General features: G+C 43.4%; 1 protein-coding gene across 7 annotated transcripts in view; it reads right to left on the bottom strand.

Moving 5' to 3' along the window:
• Positions 1–18,445, bottom strand: part of LOC112260513 (catenin delta-2) — a 138,477-nt gene that overhangs the window by 50,948 nt on the left and 69,084 nt on the right. For 6 of the 7 annotated variants that reach the window (XM_024435684.2, XM_024435685.2, XM_024435683.2 and 3 more), the window contains 5 exons: positions 14,079–14,113; positions 13,247–13,363; positions 9,641–9,786; positions 7,789–8,341; positions 7,427–7,570 (listed from right to left, as the gene is read on the bottom strand). In XM_024435684.2, coding sequence (XP_024291452.1) covers positions 7,427–7,570; positions 7,789–8,341; positions 9,641–9,786; positions 13,247–13,363; positions 14,079–14,113 — 995 coding nt within the window. The remainder of the gene's footprint in view (positions 1–7,426; positions 7,571–7,788; positions 8,342–9,640; positions 9,787–13,246; positions 13,364–14,078; positions 14,114–18,445) is intronic. The other variant, XM_024435681.2, reaches the window with a different exon arrangement.

The following is an 18,445-nucleotide window of genomic DNA, read 5'->3' on the forward strand; positions in this document are numbered from 1 at the left end:
TGGAATTTCTTATAAGTGTCCGGATTAGTCTCCCGCTCCTTGAAAGCGGCAGCTCTAGCCTTTAGCTACATGCGGATGTTGCTTGTAATCCATGGCTTCTGGTTGGGATATGTACGTACAGTCACTGTGGGGACAACATCATCGATGCACTTATTGATGAAGCTGATGACTGTGGTCAGATTTGCCAAATGGAGGGCCTGGGAGTGCTTTGTATGCATCTTTGTGTGTGGAGTAAAGGTGGTCAAGGATCATTTATTCCCTGGTTGCACATATGACATGCTGGTAAAAATTTGGTAAAACTGATTTAAGTTTGCCTACATTAAAGTCCCCGGCCACAAGGAGTGCCGCTTCTGGGTGACCATTTTCTTCTTTGCTTATGGCCTTATAGAGTTGGTTGAGAGCGGTCTTAGTGCCAGCTACACTTTGTGGTGGTAAATAGACGGCTACGAATAATACAGATGAGTACTCTCTTTGTAGATAGTGTGGTCGACAACTTATCATAAGGTACTCTACCTCAGGCGAGCAATAACTTGAGACTTCTTTAATATTTGACATCGCGCACCAGCTGTTATTGACAAAAAGACACACACCCCCACCTCTCGTCTTACCAGAGGTAGCGTCTCTGTTCTGCCGGTGCATTGAAAATCCCGCCAGCTCAAAATTGTCCATTTCTTAGTTCAACCACGTCTCGTTGAAACATTGTTACAGTTTCTAATGTCCCGTTGGTAGGATAATCTTAATAATAGAGTTGAAGTCGGAAGTTCACATACATACTGTATTATTGAGTGGCAGACGTCCAGGGATTTATTTAGGATGGCTCAGTGAGAGAATCAGATCCAAGATGGTAGTGTCTCGACCAACTGATTTAGATACAGTTGAAGTCTTAGCCAAATACATTTAAACTCAGTTTTTCACAATTCCTGACATTTAATCCTAATAAAAATTCCCTGTTTTAGGTCAGTTAGGATCACCACTATTTGAAGAATGTGAAATGTCAGAATAATAGTAGAGAGAATGATTTATTTCAGATTGTATTTCTTTCATCACATTCCCAGTGGGTCAGAAGATTACAAACACTCAATTGGTATTTGGTAGCATTGCCTTTAAATTGTTTAACTTGGGTCAAATGTTTCAGATAGCCTCCCACAAGCTTCCCACAATAAGTTGGCTGAATTTTGGCCCATTCCTCCTGACAGAGCTGGTGTAACTGAGTCAGGTTTGTAGGCCTCCTTGCTCACATACGCTTTTTCAGTTCTGCCCACAAATATTCTATAGGATTGAGGTCAGGGCTTCGTGATGGCCACTCCAACACCTTGACTTTGTTGTCCTTAAGCCATATTGACACAACTTTGGAAATATGCTTTGGGTCATTGTCCATTTGGAAGACTTATTTGCGACCAAGTTTTAAACTTTCTGACTGATGTCTTGAGATGTTGCTTCAATATATCCACATAATTTCCATCCTCATGATGCCATCTATTTTGTGAAGTACACCAGTCCCTCCTGCAGCAAAGCACCCCCACAACATGATGCTGCCACCCCCATGCTTCACAGTTGGGATGGTGTTCTTCGGCTTGCAAGCCTCCCCCTTTTTCCTCCAAACATAACGATGGTCATTATGGCAAACAGTTCTATTTTTTTTCATCAGACCAGAGGACATTTCTCCAAAAAGTACGATATTTGTCCCCATGTGCAGTTGCAAACCGTACTCTGGTTTTTCTATGGCGCATTTGGAGCAGTGGCTTCTTCCTTGCTGAGCGGCCTTTCAGGTTATGTCGATATAGGACTCAATTTACTGTGGATATAGATATTTTTATACCTGTTTCATCCAGCATCTTCACAAGGTACTTTGCTGTTGTTCTGGAATTGATTTGCACTCTTCACACCAAAGTACGTTCATCTCTAGGAGACAGAACGTGCCTCCTTCCTGAGCGGTATTACGGCTGCGTGGTCCCATGGTGTTTATACTTGGGTACTATTGTTTGTACAGATGAACGTGGTACCTTCAGGCATTTGGAAATTGCTTCTAAGGATGAACCAGACTTGTGGAGGTCTACAATTTCTTTTCTGAGGTCTTGGCTGATTTCTTTTGATTTCCCCATGATGTCAAGCAAAGAGGCACTGCGTTTGAAGATTGGCTTGAAATACATTCACAGGTACACCTCCAATTGACTCAAATGATGTCAATTAGCTTATCAGAAGCTTCTAAAGCCATGACATCATAATCTGGAATTTTCCAAGATGTTTAAAGGCAGAGTCAACTTAGTGTGTGTAAACTTCTGACCCACTGGAATTGTGATACAGTGAATTATAGGTCAGTGAATTATAGGTCTGTAAACAATTTTTGGAAAAATGACTTGTGTCATGCTCAAAGTCCTAACAGACTTGCCAAACCTATAGTTTGTTAACAAGAAATGTGTGGAGTGGTTGAAAAATGAGTTTTAATGAAAATGAGTTTTATTTAAGTGTTTTAAAATGTAAATAAATAAGTGTAAATAAATTTCACGTTAGCAAGGAGAATGGAAGGCATTGGGAGCTTACTCGCTCGCCTCAGGCTTCTCAGAAGGATCCCCGATCTGCGTCCCCTTTTCTGCCGTCTTTTCTTCACGCGAAAGGCGAGGATCTGGGCCTGTTCCAGTGAAAGCAGGATTTCCTTCTCGTCGGACTCGTTAAAAGGAAAGATTTTCCAGAAGTTATTTTCGGTCATCAGAGACGGTAGCAGCAACAGATGTTTGTATTCCTCTACAATCTCTATGTTCTGACCTCTGATAGATGTTGTAGAGGTAGGTGTTGTACGCTTCCTGAAGTCTATGCATCTCTTTGGTCTTATTGGTATTGAGGACCAAGTGTGATTCCTCACACCACTCTACAAAGTCATTTAGGACCGGGCCATGATGTTCCTCGTCATCATGCAACAGGCTGATCAAGGCAGTGTCATCAGCGAACTTAACTTTCCCATCATCTGTCAGGATGGGAACTAGTACAACTATTAGTGTACAAGATGTACAGGCTCACCTGTTTGTTGGGACATGGACTACAAGGTGACGAAAGCGTTCCACAGGGATGCGGGCACATGTTGAATTCAATGCTTCCCACAGTTGTGTCAAGTTGGCTGGATGTCCTTTGGGTGGTGGACTATTCTTGATACACACAGAAAACTGTTAAGCGTGAAAAACAAACAGTTTTGCAGTTCTTGACACACTCAAACAGGTGCACCTGGCCCATTTTACCATAAACCATACCCCGTTCAAAGGCACTTACATATTTTCTCTTGTCCATTCCTCCTCAAAATCACACACATGCACAATCCATGTCTCAATTGTCTCAAAGCTTAAGAGCTCAGTAACTTTCAACGCGGCACCATCATAGGATGTCACCTTTCCAACAAGTCAATGCGTCAAATTTCTGCCCTGCTAGAGCTACACCGGTCAACTGGAAGTGCTGTTATTGTGGAGTGGAAACATCTCGGAACAACAACGGCTCTGCCACGAAGTGGTATGCAACACAAAATTGTCTGTCCTCGGTTGCAGCACTCACTACTGAGTTCCAAACTGCCTCTGGAAGAAAAGTCAGCACAAGAACTGTTCGTCGGGAGCTTCATGATATGGGTTTCCATGGCCGAGCAGCACTACAGCATACAATGACATTCTAGACGATTCACTTTGGGGAAGGCCCTTTCCTGTTTCAGCATGACAATGCCCCCATGCACAAAGCAAGGTCCATACAGAAATGGTTTGTCGAGATTGGTGTGGAAGATCCCATTGGGATGAATTGGAACGCTGACTGTGAGCCAAGCCTAATCGTCCAACATCAGTGCCCGACCTCACTAATGCTTGTCACCCCAGCAATGTTCTAACATCTAGTGGAAAGCTTTCCCAGAAGAGTTGAGGCTGTTATAGCAGCAAAGGAGGGACCAACTACATATTTTGGAATGACCACACACTTTTGATCATGTAGTGTATATTCCCGTCACAAAATAATTGATTAAAACACACTGTTTTGCAATGAAGGTCTACAGTAGCCTCAACGGCACTCTGTATGGTAGCAACACGGTGTAATTGGAGGACAGCTAGTTTCCGTCCTCCTCTGGATACATTGACTTCAACACAAAACCTAGGAGGCTCGTGGTTCTCACCCCCTTCCATAGACTTACACAGTAATTATGACAACTTCCTGAGGACGTTCTCCAACCTATCAGAGCTCTTGCAGCATGAACCGACATGATGTCCACCCAATGAAAGGATCAGATAATTAATCTAGTACTGAAAGCATAAGCTACAGATAGCAAGCACAGCAGTGCATAAAATGTGGTGAGTAGTTGACTAAAGTGAGAGAAAGACAATAGTTGAACAGCTTTAAACAAATGAATTTCTTAAAATATGAAGGAGAAGCAAGAGAGCGAGAAAGAGAGTATTTCATTTTTTTTTGTTGCTTTCACTTACTTAGCTAACAAATGCAGCTCGCTAGTTTAGCCTACTCAAACACCCGGCTCAAACAGAGAGGGATGCTATGTTAGCTAGCTGGTAAGCTTATGGTTCTAAGAATTTATTGCCACGGGGGCCTGCCGGTGTAAGTGCTAAACTGCTTGATGACTGTACACTGTACTGCATGATTGTATCAGAGCGGGTTTACTAACGCTTTAGTTCTAGTAGCTATGTTGACTTGGCGTTAGCTAATATGTTGAAATGTAGGCGGTGTGTAGTTAGTGATTATGATATGAAGGTTTGGCTTGGAAAGGTTTTTTCGCCTGGCCACAGACAGCTGATGTGTTGTGCACTGATGTCCAAAAGCAAAGGAAAAAGGTGAGAGGAGAAGAGTGCGAAGATGCGAAAAGGAATTATCCAACAATCAAAGGGAGATCATGCTGTTTATATGTGGCTGTTACGAAAGTGAACTGTGTTTGAGTGTGATCAGGGGTGTATTCATTCCACCGATTCTGTTTCTTAAAACTTTCTTAAAAGGAAGCAAACGTAACTAAAACATACCTGAATTTGTCCAATAGAAACTCTTGTTTGCAACTGCTGGACTAATAATTAAACCCTAGATCAGCTAGATGCAGGCAATATTGTGGAAAGCACTATTGAATGTGTCAATGTCTGTCACCTTGATTACTCAAATTTGTCTTGACCTGTGCACCTATGTTGTAAACTTGAATTCATAGCCTAGGTTGTAGCAGGGAAAATCGAGTATCACGTAGTAGACTTAAACCTGTCAATGTTACTTTGAGCTGGGTGAATGGAATATGAATGACAGTCATCCAATATGCTGTAATAGAAATAAAGCCATGCTCATAAAACAAATTCTTGTCCTCCCTCATCTTAAACAGCACTGACCGCCACAGCACACAGTGTATATCAGATCAATGAATGTTGGTTGACTGAAATAAATATTATCACAGAAACAACATTGTGGCACTGTCTGAAATGTGAATAGGCCTACAAAAAGGTGTCCCATTGCAATGTGTGATTTCATTATATATTTGATGTTGATGCAACACTTTTGGACAACCAAAGAGGCAAAAAACAACATTGAACCACCAGATGTGAAATGTTGCCCTGGGGGTTGCCTAAAGGCCCACAAACTATACAATTTTAGCCTTCTTATGCTACGATTTTACCACCTCAGACAAAATGTCCACATTGTGGGCAAATTATTAGGTCATAAACGATTGTTGGACGTCTTGGCTCGTTCAGTGTGACAGGGTCTAGGTCTGTAGATTAAGTACCACTATGTGCGGTCGTAGGCTTTGACAAAGTTCTGGCACTGTCAGAAATGTTGAGCCTTTATCCGTGTAGTGTGGATGGTGTTACGAGCCGATACCAGAAGGAACAGGTCTGGAAGGAACAGGCCCAATACAAACAGGTCCGGCAACTGTGAATAGCTATATTAATATAATAGTTTGATTTAAACATTTACATGCATTGCCAGAACAACGATTTCCCTAATAATCTTGTTTACATGGACATAAACCAAAATCAGACTACCTGATGGGATTTTGATAAAAGCACAAAATCGGCAAGAATTACCTTCTACCGCGTTATTTTTGGGAAGCCTCTGACATACAAACTTTATATGTGAAAACAATTTCTAAGGTGCATACTTTCAGTTTTTCCGAACTCACTTCACTAGCGCATAAGCACAGAGGCTTGTGCTGCCGATGCAGATCAAATACACTAAATTGGTTATATCGTAAAAATCAGCAAAACAAAAATGTGCTTTTTGGTCTTCATCTTAGTTTATGGATAGGCATTAGGGTTAGTAGTGTGGCCAAGGTTAGGGTTAGGTTTCAAATCAGATATTATGACTTTGTGGCTGTGCCAGCTAGTGACCACTCTGCACAGCTGCCTCCATGGCAAGATTAATGACAATAAATACCAACCTGCAGTGTGACACAATAATCGTAAAAGACAGAATCCTACATACAGTGTGAGAAGGGCTAAAAGGAGGTGAAAGATTAGGTTGAGAATCAGCAGAGGAGGGATACAGTACTGGCTGTGAGGAAATGATCCAACAGCCTTCATGGACAATCTGTACCATCTCAACCCATGCTCAATAAAACACCAGTAAGAATCATGGTATCCCCTCCGGTCTTTCATATAGTAGCCTGCATTCTTTACAAACTGCTCAGGAAGCAATATCATAACTCCAATTCCCTAGCCTTTAGGAAACTAAAGCTTTTCAGATCGTATAGTAGGATTTGATCATATGCAGTGAAGTGAGGCGGAAATTCTGTGGAGGGGATACACATGCTCATTAAAGAAAGCATTAGGCTAAATACTGTGGAGTGAATTTGACCATGGTGGGTGCCTCATACTCAGTTTTCAATGCTTGAGCATAAATCCTGTGAGATTAATTGAGATTAATTTCTGTCTAATATCTAATGATCTGTGACTACAAAACAAATTGCCATCAAGATACTAATCGGATTTGCATACCTGAACTGAAAAAATGTAGATAAGCTAAACAATCTGATGGAGCGATAAAAATTCTGTTTAAAAAAAAATCACTAGTGTTATTTGCAAGAAAACCACAGTTTAAAGGCCCATCTTCTGAGTTCTACCTGAATGATAAGCTAAATGTGAGGCATTGACTGTTGAAATTCCTGCTTCCTTACCTTTTTGGCTTGTTGTGTTTGCTTGATTCCCATCTAATTCTGACATTATACAATTTTTTGTTGCATTGAGTAATTTCTCCTATCAAGGATTAATCCAGTGCTGACTCAGAACCTCAAAGAGCCAATAAAAGATTAGCAGCTATCTAAAAACAATTTTTCCTCTTGAACCTCTCATTGAATGAGAACCCCCTATAACCTACTGTGAAACAATAACACTTGGTTGGCTAAGAAGTGAGAAAGCCACAAAGTTATAGTATAATATAAGGGGATGCCCAGTGCTGCGGGGCAAGGGCTCCGGACCAGCTGACTCACCCTGGTTCTGATTGAGATTCCTGAGAGTGGGCTTCTGGTAGACCCTGTCCTCGTAGATGGGGTCAATGTGGTGCTCAGGAGATTGGAGAGGTCGCAGCTCTGAGCCCAGGTGACTGTGTTGGCTGCTGTAAGAGCCTCTGGACCCTGAACACCACAACACAAACACAGGAAACATTGTTAATTGATTCCAAACATGGTTAATAACGACATCTAGTATTATCAAGCCTATTAACTACAGCATTTAAAACAATTTGGGAGAATATTTATTTATCAATATATAGACTGCTGAACTCATAGAAAACACAATTTTAGACATAATATATATAAAGATATTATCTCTCTGTCTGAGCATGTGAACCCACCTGCCAAGCTGCCAGGCCTCCCGAGGGTGGCGTTGGCGTAGAGCTCGTGGGAGATCTTGTACTGGTCAGAGGAGTGCTGCATGCGCTTGCTGGGGGACAGGGTGGCGTAGTTACCCACAGTGGAGCTGAACTGATGGAGAGGGGACGAACCCGAGGCATTGCCTGAAGAGGCCATGTGCAGTGGAGACGTGGAGGACAGCCCGGCAGACCCCACCACCATGTTTATGGGGGAGCTGGTGCTATAGGACTTTGCCAGCCGGCTGGGGGACTGCTTGGGCGAGGAGACCCGCTGCAGGGTGGCGTAGCTGGGCATGTCGGAGGCTGAGCCAAGGCGCTGGAGCTTGGTGGGCGAGCCCACGGCCTGTATGGAGTGGGGGGAGCTCACGCGTTGGGCGGGCAGGGTGGAGCAAGAGTAGTACATGGAAGGAGTGGGTGGGGCGTCAGGCATGTGGAAGGCGCTGCCATGGCTCTGGGCAAACAACTCTCTATCTCTGCACTGGGACTGGGAGGAGTCTACACTGGCAGCCAGCTGGGCTGCACGGCTAGATGTCACCTGGAGAAACACAGGAAGAACCTTATTATTGTTTCAACTGACATTTACTCTGTTCCCAACCCCAAAAGGACATGTATCATTGTTACAGCTGTAAATATAGTGAGCTCTAAAGGTATTGGGGCAGTGACACATTTGTTGCTGTTAAGGCTCTACACTCCAGTACTTGGGATTTGAAATGATACAATGACTATGAGGTTAAAGTGCAGACTGTCAAATTTAGTTTTAGGGTATTTTCATCCATATCATTTAGAAATTACATCACTTTTGTAGATAGTTCCCACATTTTAGGGGACCAAAAGTACTGCGTAACTTGACAATTTTAATGTCAATAAGAATATAATATGTTTCTAACACGTCTACATTAATGTGGATGCTTCCATGATTATGGATAGCCCTGAATGAATTGTGAATAATGATGAGTGAGAAAGTTACAGACACACAAATACCATACCCCCAAGACATGCTAACCTCTCACCATTATAATAACATGGGAGGTTAGCATTTTTGTAAGCTTCTCACTTACCATTATTCATGATTCATTGAGGATTATCCGTAATCATGGTAGCATCCTCAAAGTGTTTGGAAACATATGATATTCTTATTTACAATAAAAATGACAATACATTATTTACCATTAATTTCTACTGGGCACAAAATAATCAGAAAAACAACCAGAACAAACAGCAAATGCATCCAACAAGTTTGTAGTCACAAGCTTGATGGGGGACTATGTACAAAAGGTGCTGTAATTCCTAAACGGTTCACCTGATACGGATGAAAATACCCTCAAATTAAAGCTGACAGTCTGAACTTTAACTCCATAGTAATTTTATAATTTAAAAGCGAAAGTGCTGGAGTATAGAGTCAAAACTGCAAAAAATGTGTCACTGTCCCAATACTTTTGGAGCTAACTGTGTGTATGTATATATTACCGTATTATTATTTTTATTTTATTTTTTATTATTGTTTAATTTACATCTCTTTTTGACCTGCACTGTTGGAGCTCGAAGCTTAAGAATTTCACTGTACCCTGCAAATACATCTGCGAGTGCGACCCTGTGCATGTGAGTAATAAACTAAACTAATCTAATCTTCTACCTAGATCACATGCCATCTTGAAATCCAGACTATACAGCGAAAAGGCTAAATTATCTTTGACCGTGGCAATCTAAGAGCCTGTTCCAAATGGCACTCTATTCCTTATATAGTCCATTACTTTTGACCAGGGCTCTAAAACTAGTGCACTACTGTATATAGGGAATATGGTGCCATTTGGGACACACAATAAACCTCACCCACCTGGTTGTAACTGTGGATTGCCCCTCCCACCTGACCCCCGCGGGGTGGGGCCTCTAGTGTCTGGTTGCTGTGGTAACCGGCTGGGTAAGGGAGTGTTCCATCCTGATTGTTGAGCTTAAGTGCACTCTGGGATAGCAGGCCTTGTCCTGTTTTGGAAGGAGAGTGGAGCTGAAATATTGAGACAATCTCTTACCCCCTGTGTCTGTATCCCCCATACTCTCTTTCCCCTCTGCCTCTCTGCATCCATCACGCTCTCCCTCTCTCTGCCTCTCTTTCAGCATCTCTCTCCCAGTCTGTCTCTCCCAGTCTCTCTGTACGTAACTACCTTTCTATCTATCAACCTCTTTCTCTGCCTCTCTATCTGCCTCTCTCTCTCCCTCCCTGTCTCTCTCCCTCTTTCAGACCCAGAGAGGCAGAGAGGGAAAGCATGTATAATGGATCAGGAGGAATTGGGAGTCACTGAGCACAAGTGGTGCAGAATGAGGCCGACAATAAAGGTAATCAGACTACAGAGTTGTTTTGGCCTCTACTACTCTCGTACGGGAAATTTCAATAGCATGCAGAAAAACGAACGCTGACCTGCATTTTTGTGCTTTGCCAGAACTCCTGTAAATAACAGCACAGTTAGCATTCAATTCAAATAGTAACACTAACATCAGCATTTTATTTCCATAGGCCTACATTTTCATTACATTTCCCAAGCAATATTATGCAGTATATTGTATTTTATACTGTATATTAGCCACAGTGTTGTAAATCAAAAATAGAATTACTGCACACAAAAATAAATACAATTTACTCCACACTACAGTATAATAGCACACAATCTTCAGCAACATAGCTGTGAGTACTGTGCGTGTCATTAAATAAAATGCTGTGAACCTGTTTCTGTGTGACCTGTTTCAGTGCTCTACACCGCTCTCAGGTCAGTGAGGCTTCCTGCATTGACTGCCTTCACACCTTCCTCTGTGTTTACTCTCACATCCATGTTGTTCTGGCAACACCCAACTCATTTTCACATTAGCGTGGAGTAACTGGCCCGATGACTGCCTTTGTCACACACATGCGCACGCAAACACACACACACACAAGCATCTCATCTCTCACCCCCCCCCTCCCCCGCCATCATTTTCAATCAGAAAAAGTGAGCTAGCTCATTATGAAAATTATGACTGTAACTAGCACTGAAAATGCTGTCGTAAGTGACTCTATATTATTTATCTTGTGACATTTATTTATGAGCGGCTATATGAAAATGACCACAGAAATGTTTCTGCAACAACTTCATACTGTTACATATGTGCATTGGAGCATTTAAGTAGTTGAGTATTTCATAAATACATAATCAAGTCAATGGTATCGAGTTTTTGGTTGAGGATTTCTGGAATTTAAGTGAATATTACAGGGTCCTTCTTAGAAGAGTCCGTGTGCGTGCGTGCGCGTGCGTGTGGTAAAGTAAAGTAGTCCAGCAGTCCAGAGGAATATCCCTGGCAAGGTGGTCACTCAGGGTGCTTTAAATATGCAGGGAGTGGCTCCTTTAATTCATCTAGTCTATAACACATTTCCATTTTTCATCAAGACGCTATTTTTAGCGTAACTGATAGAGAGGGAATGTAGAGTGGAGTGCACGTGCAAACACAGTCTATGACACACACGCATGTACGCACGCACACGTACGTACGTACACACATAGAAATACAGACACACACACACATAGACAGCATATACTATCTGCATATGTTCTTTCTTTCTAGCCCCAAAAACCTCTCTGCTCTTTTCAGCACAATGAATATGAATGTGATTGCTTTATAGTGGCTGATTTGAAACCATATTCCTCGTACACATGTGTACTCTGCTGTGCTCAAAGGAAGCTGCTGACGCCTCGGCGAGACATCATTTCCATATCAAACCCTTGACATACGCTGAATCTCTCCTGACAGCTAATACTCTCTTAGTAGGTCATAGTAAAAAGATGAAGATCATCGCTTGGATCAAATGAAGTGAGGGCATTTGGGATCAGAAGAAAAGGGAAAACAACTGTTTTGAATGCAGAACGCAAACGTGATAAGAGACTTGAACACCTGCGGTATCTAGTTCCTGATTAAAACGTTCAAAGTCATTGACATCACTCAGTGCTAAAAGAGAAAGATCCTATCACCGAGCATTTCTGTATCTGGTTGATTTTGTATAGATCATTCTTGACATTCTTCTTGACATTTAGACTATTGATAAGCATAAAAAGTGTTGCAGTGAACTTATGCTATTTGTGTTGGCTTGAACAATATCTTCCTGCCTGTTTCATTTGGGACGGCATGATATTTGTCTATTTCTAGTGAATTCATGAATTCTAAAATACACTATATATACACAAAAGTATGTGGACACCCCTTCAAATTAGTGGATTCGGCTATTTCAGCCACACCCGTTGCTGACAGGTATATAAAATCGAGCACACAGCCATGCAAGATCCATAGACAAATATTGGCAATAGAATGGCTTTACTGAAGAGCTCAGTGACTTTCAACATGGCACCGTCATAGGATGCCACCTTTCCAACAAGTCAGTTTGTCAAATTTCTGCCCTGCTAGAGCTGCCCCGGTCAACTGTAAGTGCTGTTATTGTGAAGTGGAAACGTCAAGGAGCAAAAACGGCTCAGCCGCAAAGTGGTAGGCCACACAAGCTCACAGAACGGGACCGCCAGTTGCAACACTCACTACCGAGTTCCAAACTGTCCATGGAACCAACGTCAGCACAAGAACTGTTCGTGGATCATCATGAAATGGGTCTCCATGGCCGAGCAGCCGCACACAGCCTAAGATCACCATGTGCAATGCCAAGCGTCAGCTGGAGTGGTGTAAAGCTCGCCACCATTGGACTTTGGAGCAGTGGAAACATGTTCTCTGGAGTGATGAATCACACTTCACCATCTGGCAGTCCGACCGACGAATCTGGGTTTGTCGGATGACAGGAGAACGTCACCTGCCCCAATGCATAGTGCCAACTGTAAAGTTTGGTGGATGAGGAATATTAGTCTGGGGCTGTTTTTCATGGTTCCGGCTAGGCCCCTTAGTTCCAGTGTAGGGAAATCTTAACGATACAGGATACAATTACATTATAGACCATTCTGTGCTTCTAACTTTTGGGGACAGTCCTAATCGCTCAACATCAGTGCCCGACCTCACTAATATTCAGCAATATTCCAACATCTAATGGAAAGCCTTCCCAGAAGAATGGAGGCTGTTATAATAGCAAAGGGGGGACCAACTACATATTAATGCCCATGATTTTGGAAGGGGATGTTCGACAAGCAGGTGTACACATATTTGGTATGGTAAGGATACAATGTCTTTCAGCTTGGAAATCAACATTTTTATTCACGTTTCAACTTTTGAAAAAGGTGACATTCAATGTATATCTAAAATTGTGTGAGATCTGTCGACGTGCCCTTGAGCAGGGTGTTGACCCTGGTTGCTTCTGTGGGTCGCTCTGGATGGGAGTCTGTTAGATCACTGAATGTAATGTAAATCGGCTTCACTGCAAGTAGATGGTATGTTTTAATATATAAAAAAATGTATCTGTACTGTATAACGTAAGGAGTGTCCTTACTGTCACCTGTGGAGAATTCCTGGGAGTCAAGGATCCCAGATTCCTGGAGTGACCTAATGCAGGAGTCCACCAGCTCCAAGCCAGTCGTCAGTTCCTCCTCAATGTCCTTCTGTCCATCTGTGGAGACACAGCAATGAATGGAGAAGCAGGATTATTGTCCCATTACCTCACAAATAGTCAAATGTTTACAAGCAGCTGAGGTTTACTACAGGCACCCTGACGGCAAAGTGGTAGTGACCATGTTAGATAAGCCAAAAGCTATGTAGCTTCACTGTTTACTGAAACGTGTCTCTGCCATGCTGTACCGTCTCCTTGTCTATCTGTCTGTCCGTGCCTACAGAAACGGACATACTTGTCCGAAAATGTATGCGTCACTACCGTAAGTCACTCTGGATAAGAGCATTTGCTAAATGACTAAATGGTAATACAAATCAGTGGAACTTTCATAGAGTAGATGACTAAGGGGAAGCAGAAACCTGAACATGACTTGCAGTCATAAATCTTTTAGCACTGCTTCAATCAAATCCTAAACTACCTGTGTTTGATACTTTAGAAGACAAGGTTGCGGTCTGTGGTTCATACTTTGCTCGAAGCTCATCAATCTAGTCTCAACTAGATGTGCATATTTCACACTGGACAGACAGCTCTGTTGCTGTTCTGTCTGACAAATTATGACAGCTGTCCAGACGTAGGAGCAAGGCATGGTCCACACCACTCCACCCCCAAGATGTACCTATCTTTACAATATGTACACAATTCCAAGGAGGGTTCTGCATGCTCTGTCACATAATATAGAACAAGATGCATTGGTGCAGGATTTAGTACAACATACCTTGGTTATTCCAGCGAAACTTCTCATCTGCTGAACTGAAAGAGAGAAAGAAACAGATCATGGTCAGAATAGAAAAGCAGCAAACCTTCATTTTTCTCTGCCGTAGCATCCTAATGCCCCAGACCTGAGCACTACCTGATGACTGGAACATTTTCATCCATTTGTCTGTCTGTCTGTCTGTCTGCGTGTGTGTGTGTGTGTGTGTGTGTGTCTGTCTGTCTGTCTGTGGTGTGACTAGGCTACAGTACTGTAGAGCAGAGCACAATGGGAGTGGGGATGACTAAAGGGATCCCTTCCTCCCTTCCTCTGGTCAACATGGGGTCATCTGTCAGAGCAGCCCAGCCAGCCAGCACTAAGCCTGAACAGGTTCTCCCTCCAGGGGGAGGTGAGGGGTGTGCACAACACACCATCCAGAGAGACAAGGGACACGTCGTCTGGAGAGAACAAGCTTTCAGAGCCACCAGTGCACCCCTCTCTCCCCCCCCATAGCCACCACCCCACCCTCCTCCCCCTGCCCCTTCAGAACCGCCACCCACCCCTCCCCCGAAGTACTAGGAGGGTGACAAATATTAACAATGTAGCCATGAAAGCACCACCTAGCTAAAGCTTCTTAGGGATCGGCGTCCCGTCAAGGGGACAGTTGTAAATCATGCAGCACCTTGTGTCATGATCGCAGATTTTAGAGAAACAACAAATGTCGGTCCATATAAGTGTCTTATATCGGCTGAAAGCTTACATTTTTGTTAATATAACTGCACTGTCCAATTTACAGTAGCTATTACTGCAAAAAAATGCCAAACTATTGTTTGAGGAGAGCTCCTAACCGCTATAGAGGTTTGATAAATTCACCTCTGAAGGTGAAATGTGAACTTACATTCTGAAATCTTGCCCTGATTTCTCATCCAAAAAGTCCCAGAGATAACATGAAGTGTCGTTTTGTTAGATAAAATCCTTTTTCATATCCTAAAAAGGTCCATATAGCATGCACAATCGATTTTGTATTTAATCTCGTTCAATTTGCAAAGAAAGGAATCTGTGAAAATCTAACCCTAAACGTTGTTTCAACCGGTCAAATCACGTTCATATGTATTCCTCAGAGATCCTAGAACGTAACCAGACTTCAAATCAAATAAAAAAATCAAATCAAATTTTATTTGTCACATACACATGGTTAGCAGATGTTAATGCGAGTGTAGCGAAATGCTTGTGCTTCTAGTTCCGACAATGCAGTAATAACGAACAAGTAATCTAACTAACAATTCCAAAAAAACTACTGTCTTATACACAGTGTAAGGGGATAAAGAATATGTACATAAGGATATATGAATGAGTGATGGTACAGAGCAGCATAGGCAAGATACAGTAGATGATATCGAGTACAGTATATACATATGAGATGAGTATGTAAACCAAGTGGCATAGTTAAAGTGGCTAGTGATACATGTATTACATAAGGATGCAGTCGATGATATAGAGTACAGTATCTACGTATGCATATGAGATGAATAATGTAGGGTAAGTAACATTATATAAGGTAGCATTGTTTAAAGTGGCTAGTGATATATTTACATCATTTCCCATCAATTCCCATGATTAAAGTGGCTGGAGTAGACTCAGTGTCATTGACAGTGTGTTGGCAGTAGCCACTCAATGTTAGTGGTGGCTGTTTAACAGTCTGATGGCCTTGAGATAGAAGCTGTTTTTCAGTCTCTCGGTCCCAGCTTTGATGCACCTGTACTGACCTCGCCTTCTGGATGACAGCGGGGTGAACAGGCAGTGGCTCGGGTGGTTGATGTCCTTGATGATCTTTATGGCCTTCCTGTAGCATCGGGTGGTGTAGGTGTCCTGGAGGGCAGGTAGTTTGCCCCGGTGATGCGTTGTGCAGACCTCACTACCCTCTGGAGAGCCTTACGGTTGAGGGCGGTGCAGTTGCCATACCAGGCGGTGATACAGCCCGCCAGGATGCTCTCGATTGTGCATCTGTAGAAGTTTGTGAGTGCTTTTGGTGACAAGCCGAATTTCTTCAGCCTCCTGAGGTTGAAGAGGCGCTGCTGCGCCTTCCTCACGATGCTGTCTGTGTGAGTGGACCAATTCAGTTTGTCTGTGATGTGTATGCCGAGGAACTTAAAACTTGCTACCCTCTCCACTACTGTTCCATCGATGTGGATGGGGGTGTTCCCTCTGCTGTTTCCTGAAGTCCACAATCATCTCCTTAGTTTTGTTGACGTTGAGTGTGAGGTTATTTTCCTGACACCACACTCCGAGGGCCCTCACCTCCTCCCTGTAGGCCGTCTCGTCGTTGTTGGTAATCAAGCCTACCACTGTTGTGTCGTCCGCAAACTTGATGATTGAGTTGGAGGCGTGCGTGGCCACGCAGTCGTGGGTGAACAGGGAGTACAGGAGAGGGCTCAGAACGCACCCTTGTGGGGCCCCAGTGTTGAGGATCAGCGGGGAGGAGATGTTGTTGCCTACCCTCACCACCTGGGGGCGGCCCGTCAGGAAGTCCAGTACCCAGTTGCACAGGGCGGGGTCGAGACCCAGGGTCTCGAGCTTGATGACGAGCTTGGAGGGTACTATGGTGTTGAATGCCGAGCTGTAGTCGATGAACAGCATTCTCACATAGGTATTCCTCTTGTCCAGATGGGTTAGGGCAGTGTGCAGTGTGGTTGAGATTGCATCGTCTGTGGACCTATTTGGGCGGTAAGCAAATTGGAGTGGGTCAAGGGTGTCAGGTAGGGTGGAGGTGATATGGTCCTTGACTAGTCTCTCAAAGCACTTCATGATGACGGATGTGAGTGCTACTAGTGCTAGTCGTTTAGCTCAGTTACCTTAGCTTTCTTGGGAACAGGAACAATGGTGGCCCTCTTGAAGCATGTGGGAACAGCAGACTGGTATAGGGATTGGTTGAATATGTCCGTAAACACACCGGCCAGCTGGTCTGCGCATGCTCTGAGGGCGCGGCTGGGGATGCCGTCTGGGCCTGCAGCCTTGCGAGGGTTAACACGTTTAAATGTCTTACTCACTTCGGCTGCAGTGAAGGAGAGACCGCATGTTTTCGTTGCAGGCCGTGTCAGTGGCACTGTATTGTCCTCAAAGCGGGCAAAAAGTTATTTAGTCTGCCTGGGAGCAAGACATCCTGGTCCGTGACTGGGCTGGGTTTCTTCCTGTAGTCCGTGATTGACTGTAGACCCTGCCACATGCCTCTTGTGTCTGAGCCGTTGAATTGAGATTCTACTTTGTCTCTGTACTGGCGCTTAGCTTGTTTGATAGCCTTGCGGAGGGAATAGCTGCACTGTTTGTATTCAGTCATGTTACCAGACACCTTGCCCTGATTAAAAGCAGTGGTTCGCGCCTTCAGTTCCACACGAATGCTGCCATCAATCCACGGTTTCTGGTTGGGGAATGTTTTAATCGTTGCTATGGGAACGACATCTTCAACGCACGTTCTAATGAACTCGCACACCGAATCAGCGTATTCGTCAATGTTGTTGTCTGACGCAATACGAAACATCTCCCAGTCCACGTGATGGAAGCAGTCTTGGAGTGTGGAGTCAGCTTGGTCGGACCAGCGTTGGACAGACCTCAGCGTGGGAGCTTCACTATATCATTAGGGGTGTAGTATATCCTATAGGACACCATATTTGGTCAAAGATCAATGACGCGGGCAGTCTTCACTTGAACGACTCTAACTTTGTCAAATAAGCACCAATCGGTGCTAATATGGCTACTAATACTGGAAAAGCTAAATCAAAGTCCAAGTATACAGATTTGCCTATATTCTGAAAAATGTCATACGAACGCAAATGTCTCCTTCACGATTTGCACAAATGTACCTGGGTGACTTCACACTAAATGTCATGTAGTTCGCTCATACTTCAAGTTATCCGTCTGAAACTTTGCACATACACAGCTGCCATCTTGTGTACACCATCGGAATTACAACCAGAGTGATGGCTAGAACTGGGACCTTTCTCTTGCATTTCAAGGATTGTGGTAAGAAAACAATTTCTTTCTTTGTATTTTCTTCTACCAGATCTATTGTGTTGTATTCTCCAACATTCAATTCACATTTCCACAAACCTCAAAGTGTTTCCTCTCAAATGGTACCAATAATATGAATATCCTTGCTTCAGGGCCTGAGCTACAGGCAGTTAGATTTGGTATGTCATTTTAGGCGACACTTGACAAAAAAAAGGGTCTATCCCTAAGAAGATTTATTAACACATCACAATGAATTGCAACTCACTGCTGTTCATGGAGACCTGATTCTGCCAGGTTACAGCCAGGGGTGCTTAATTCTATACAGGCTATATTTCTAATTCTACATGAGTGGATGACTATTCCAGGTGGTAAAATGGCTCCCCACT

The sequence above is a fragment of the Oncorhynchus tshawytscha genome, linkage group LG10, assembly GCF_018296145.1.
Source record: "Oncorhynchus tshawytscha isolate Ot180627B linkage group LG10, Otsh_v2.0, whole genome shotgun sequence".
Taxonomy (NCBI): Eukaryota; Metazoa; Chordata; class Actinopteri; order Salmoniformes; family Salmonidae; genus Oncorhynchus; species Oncorhynchus tshawytscha.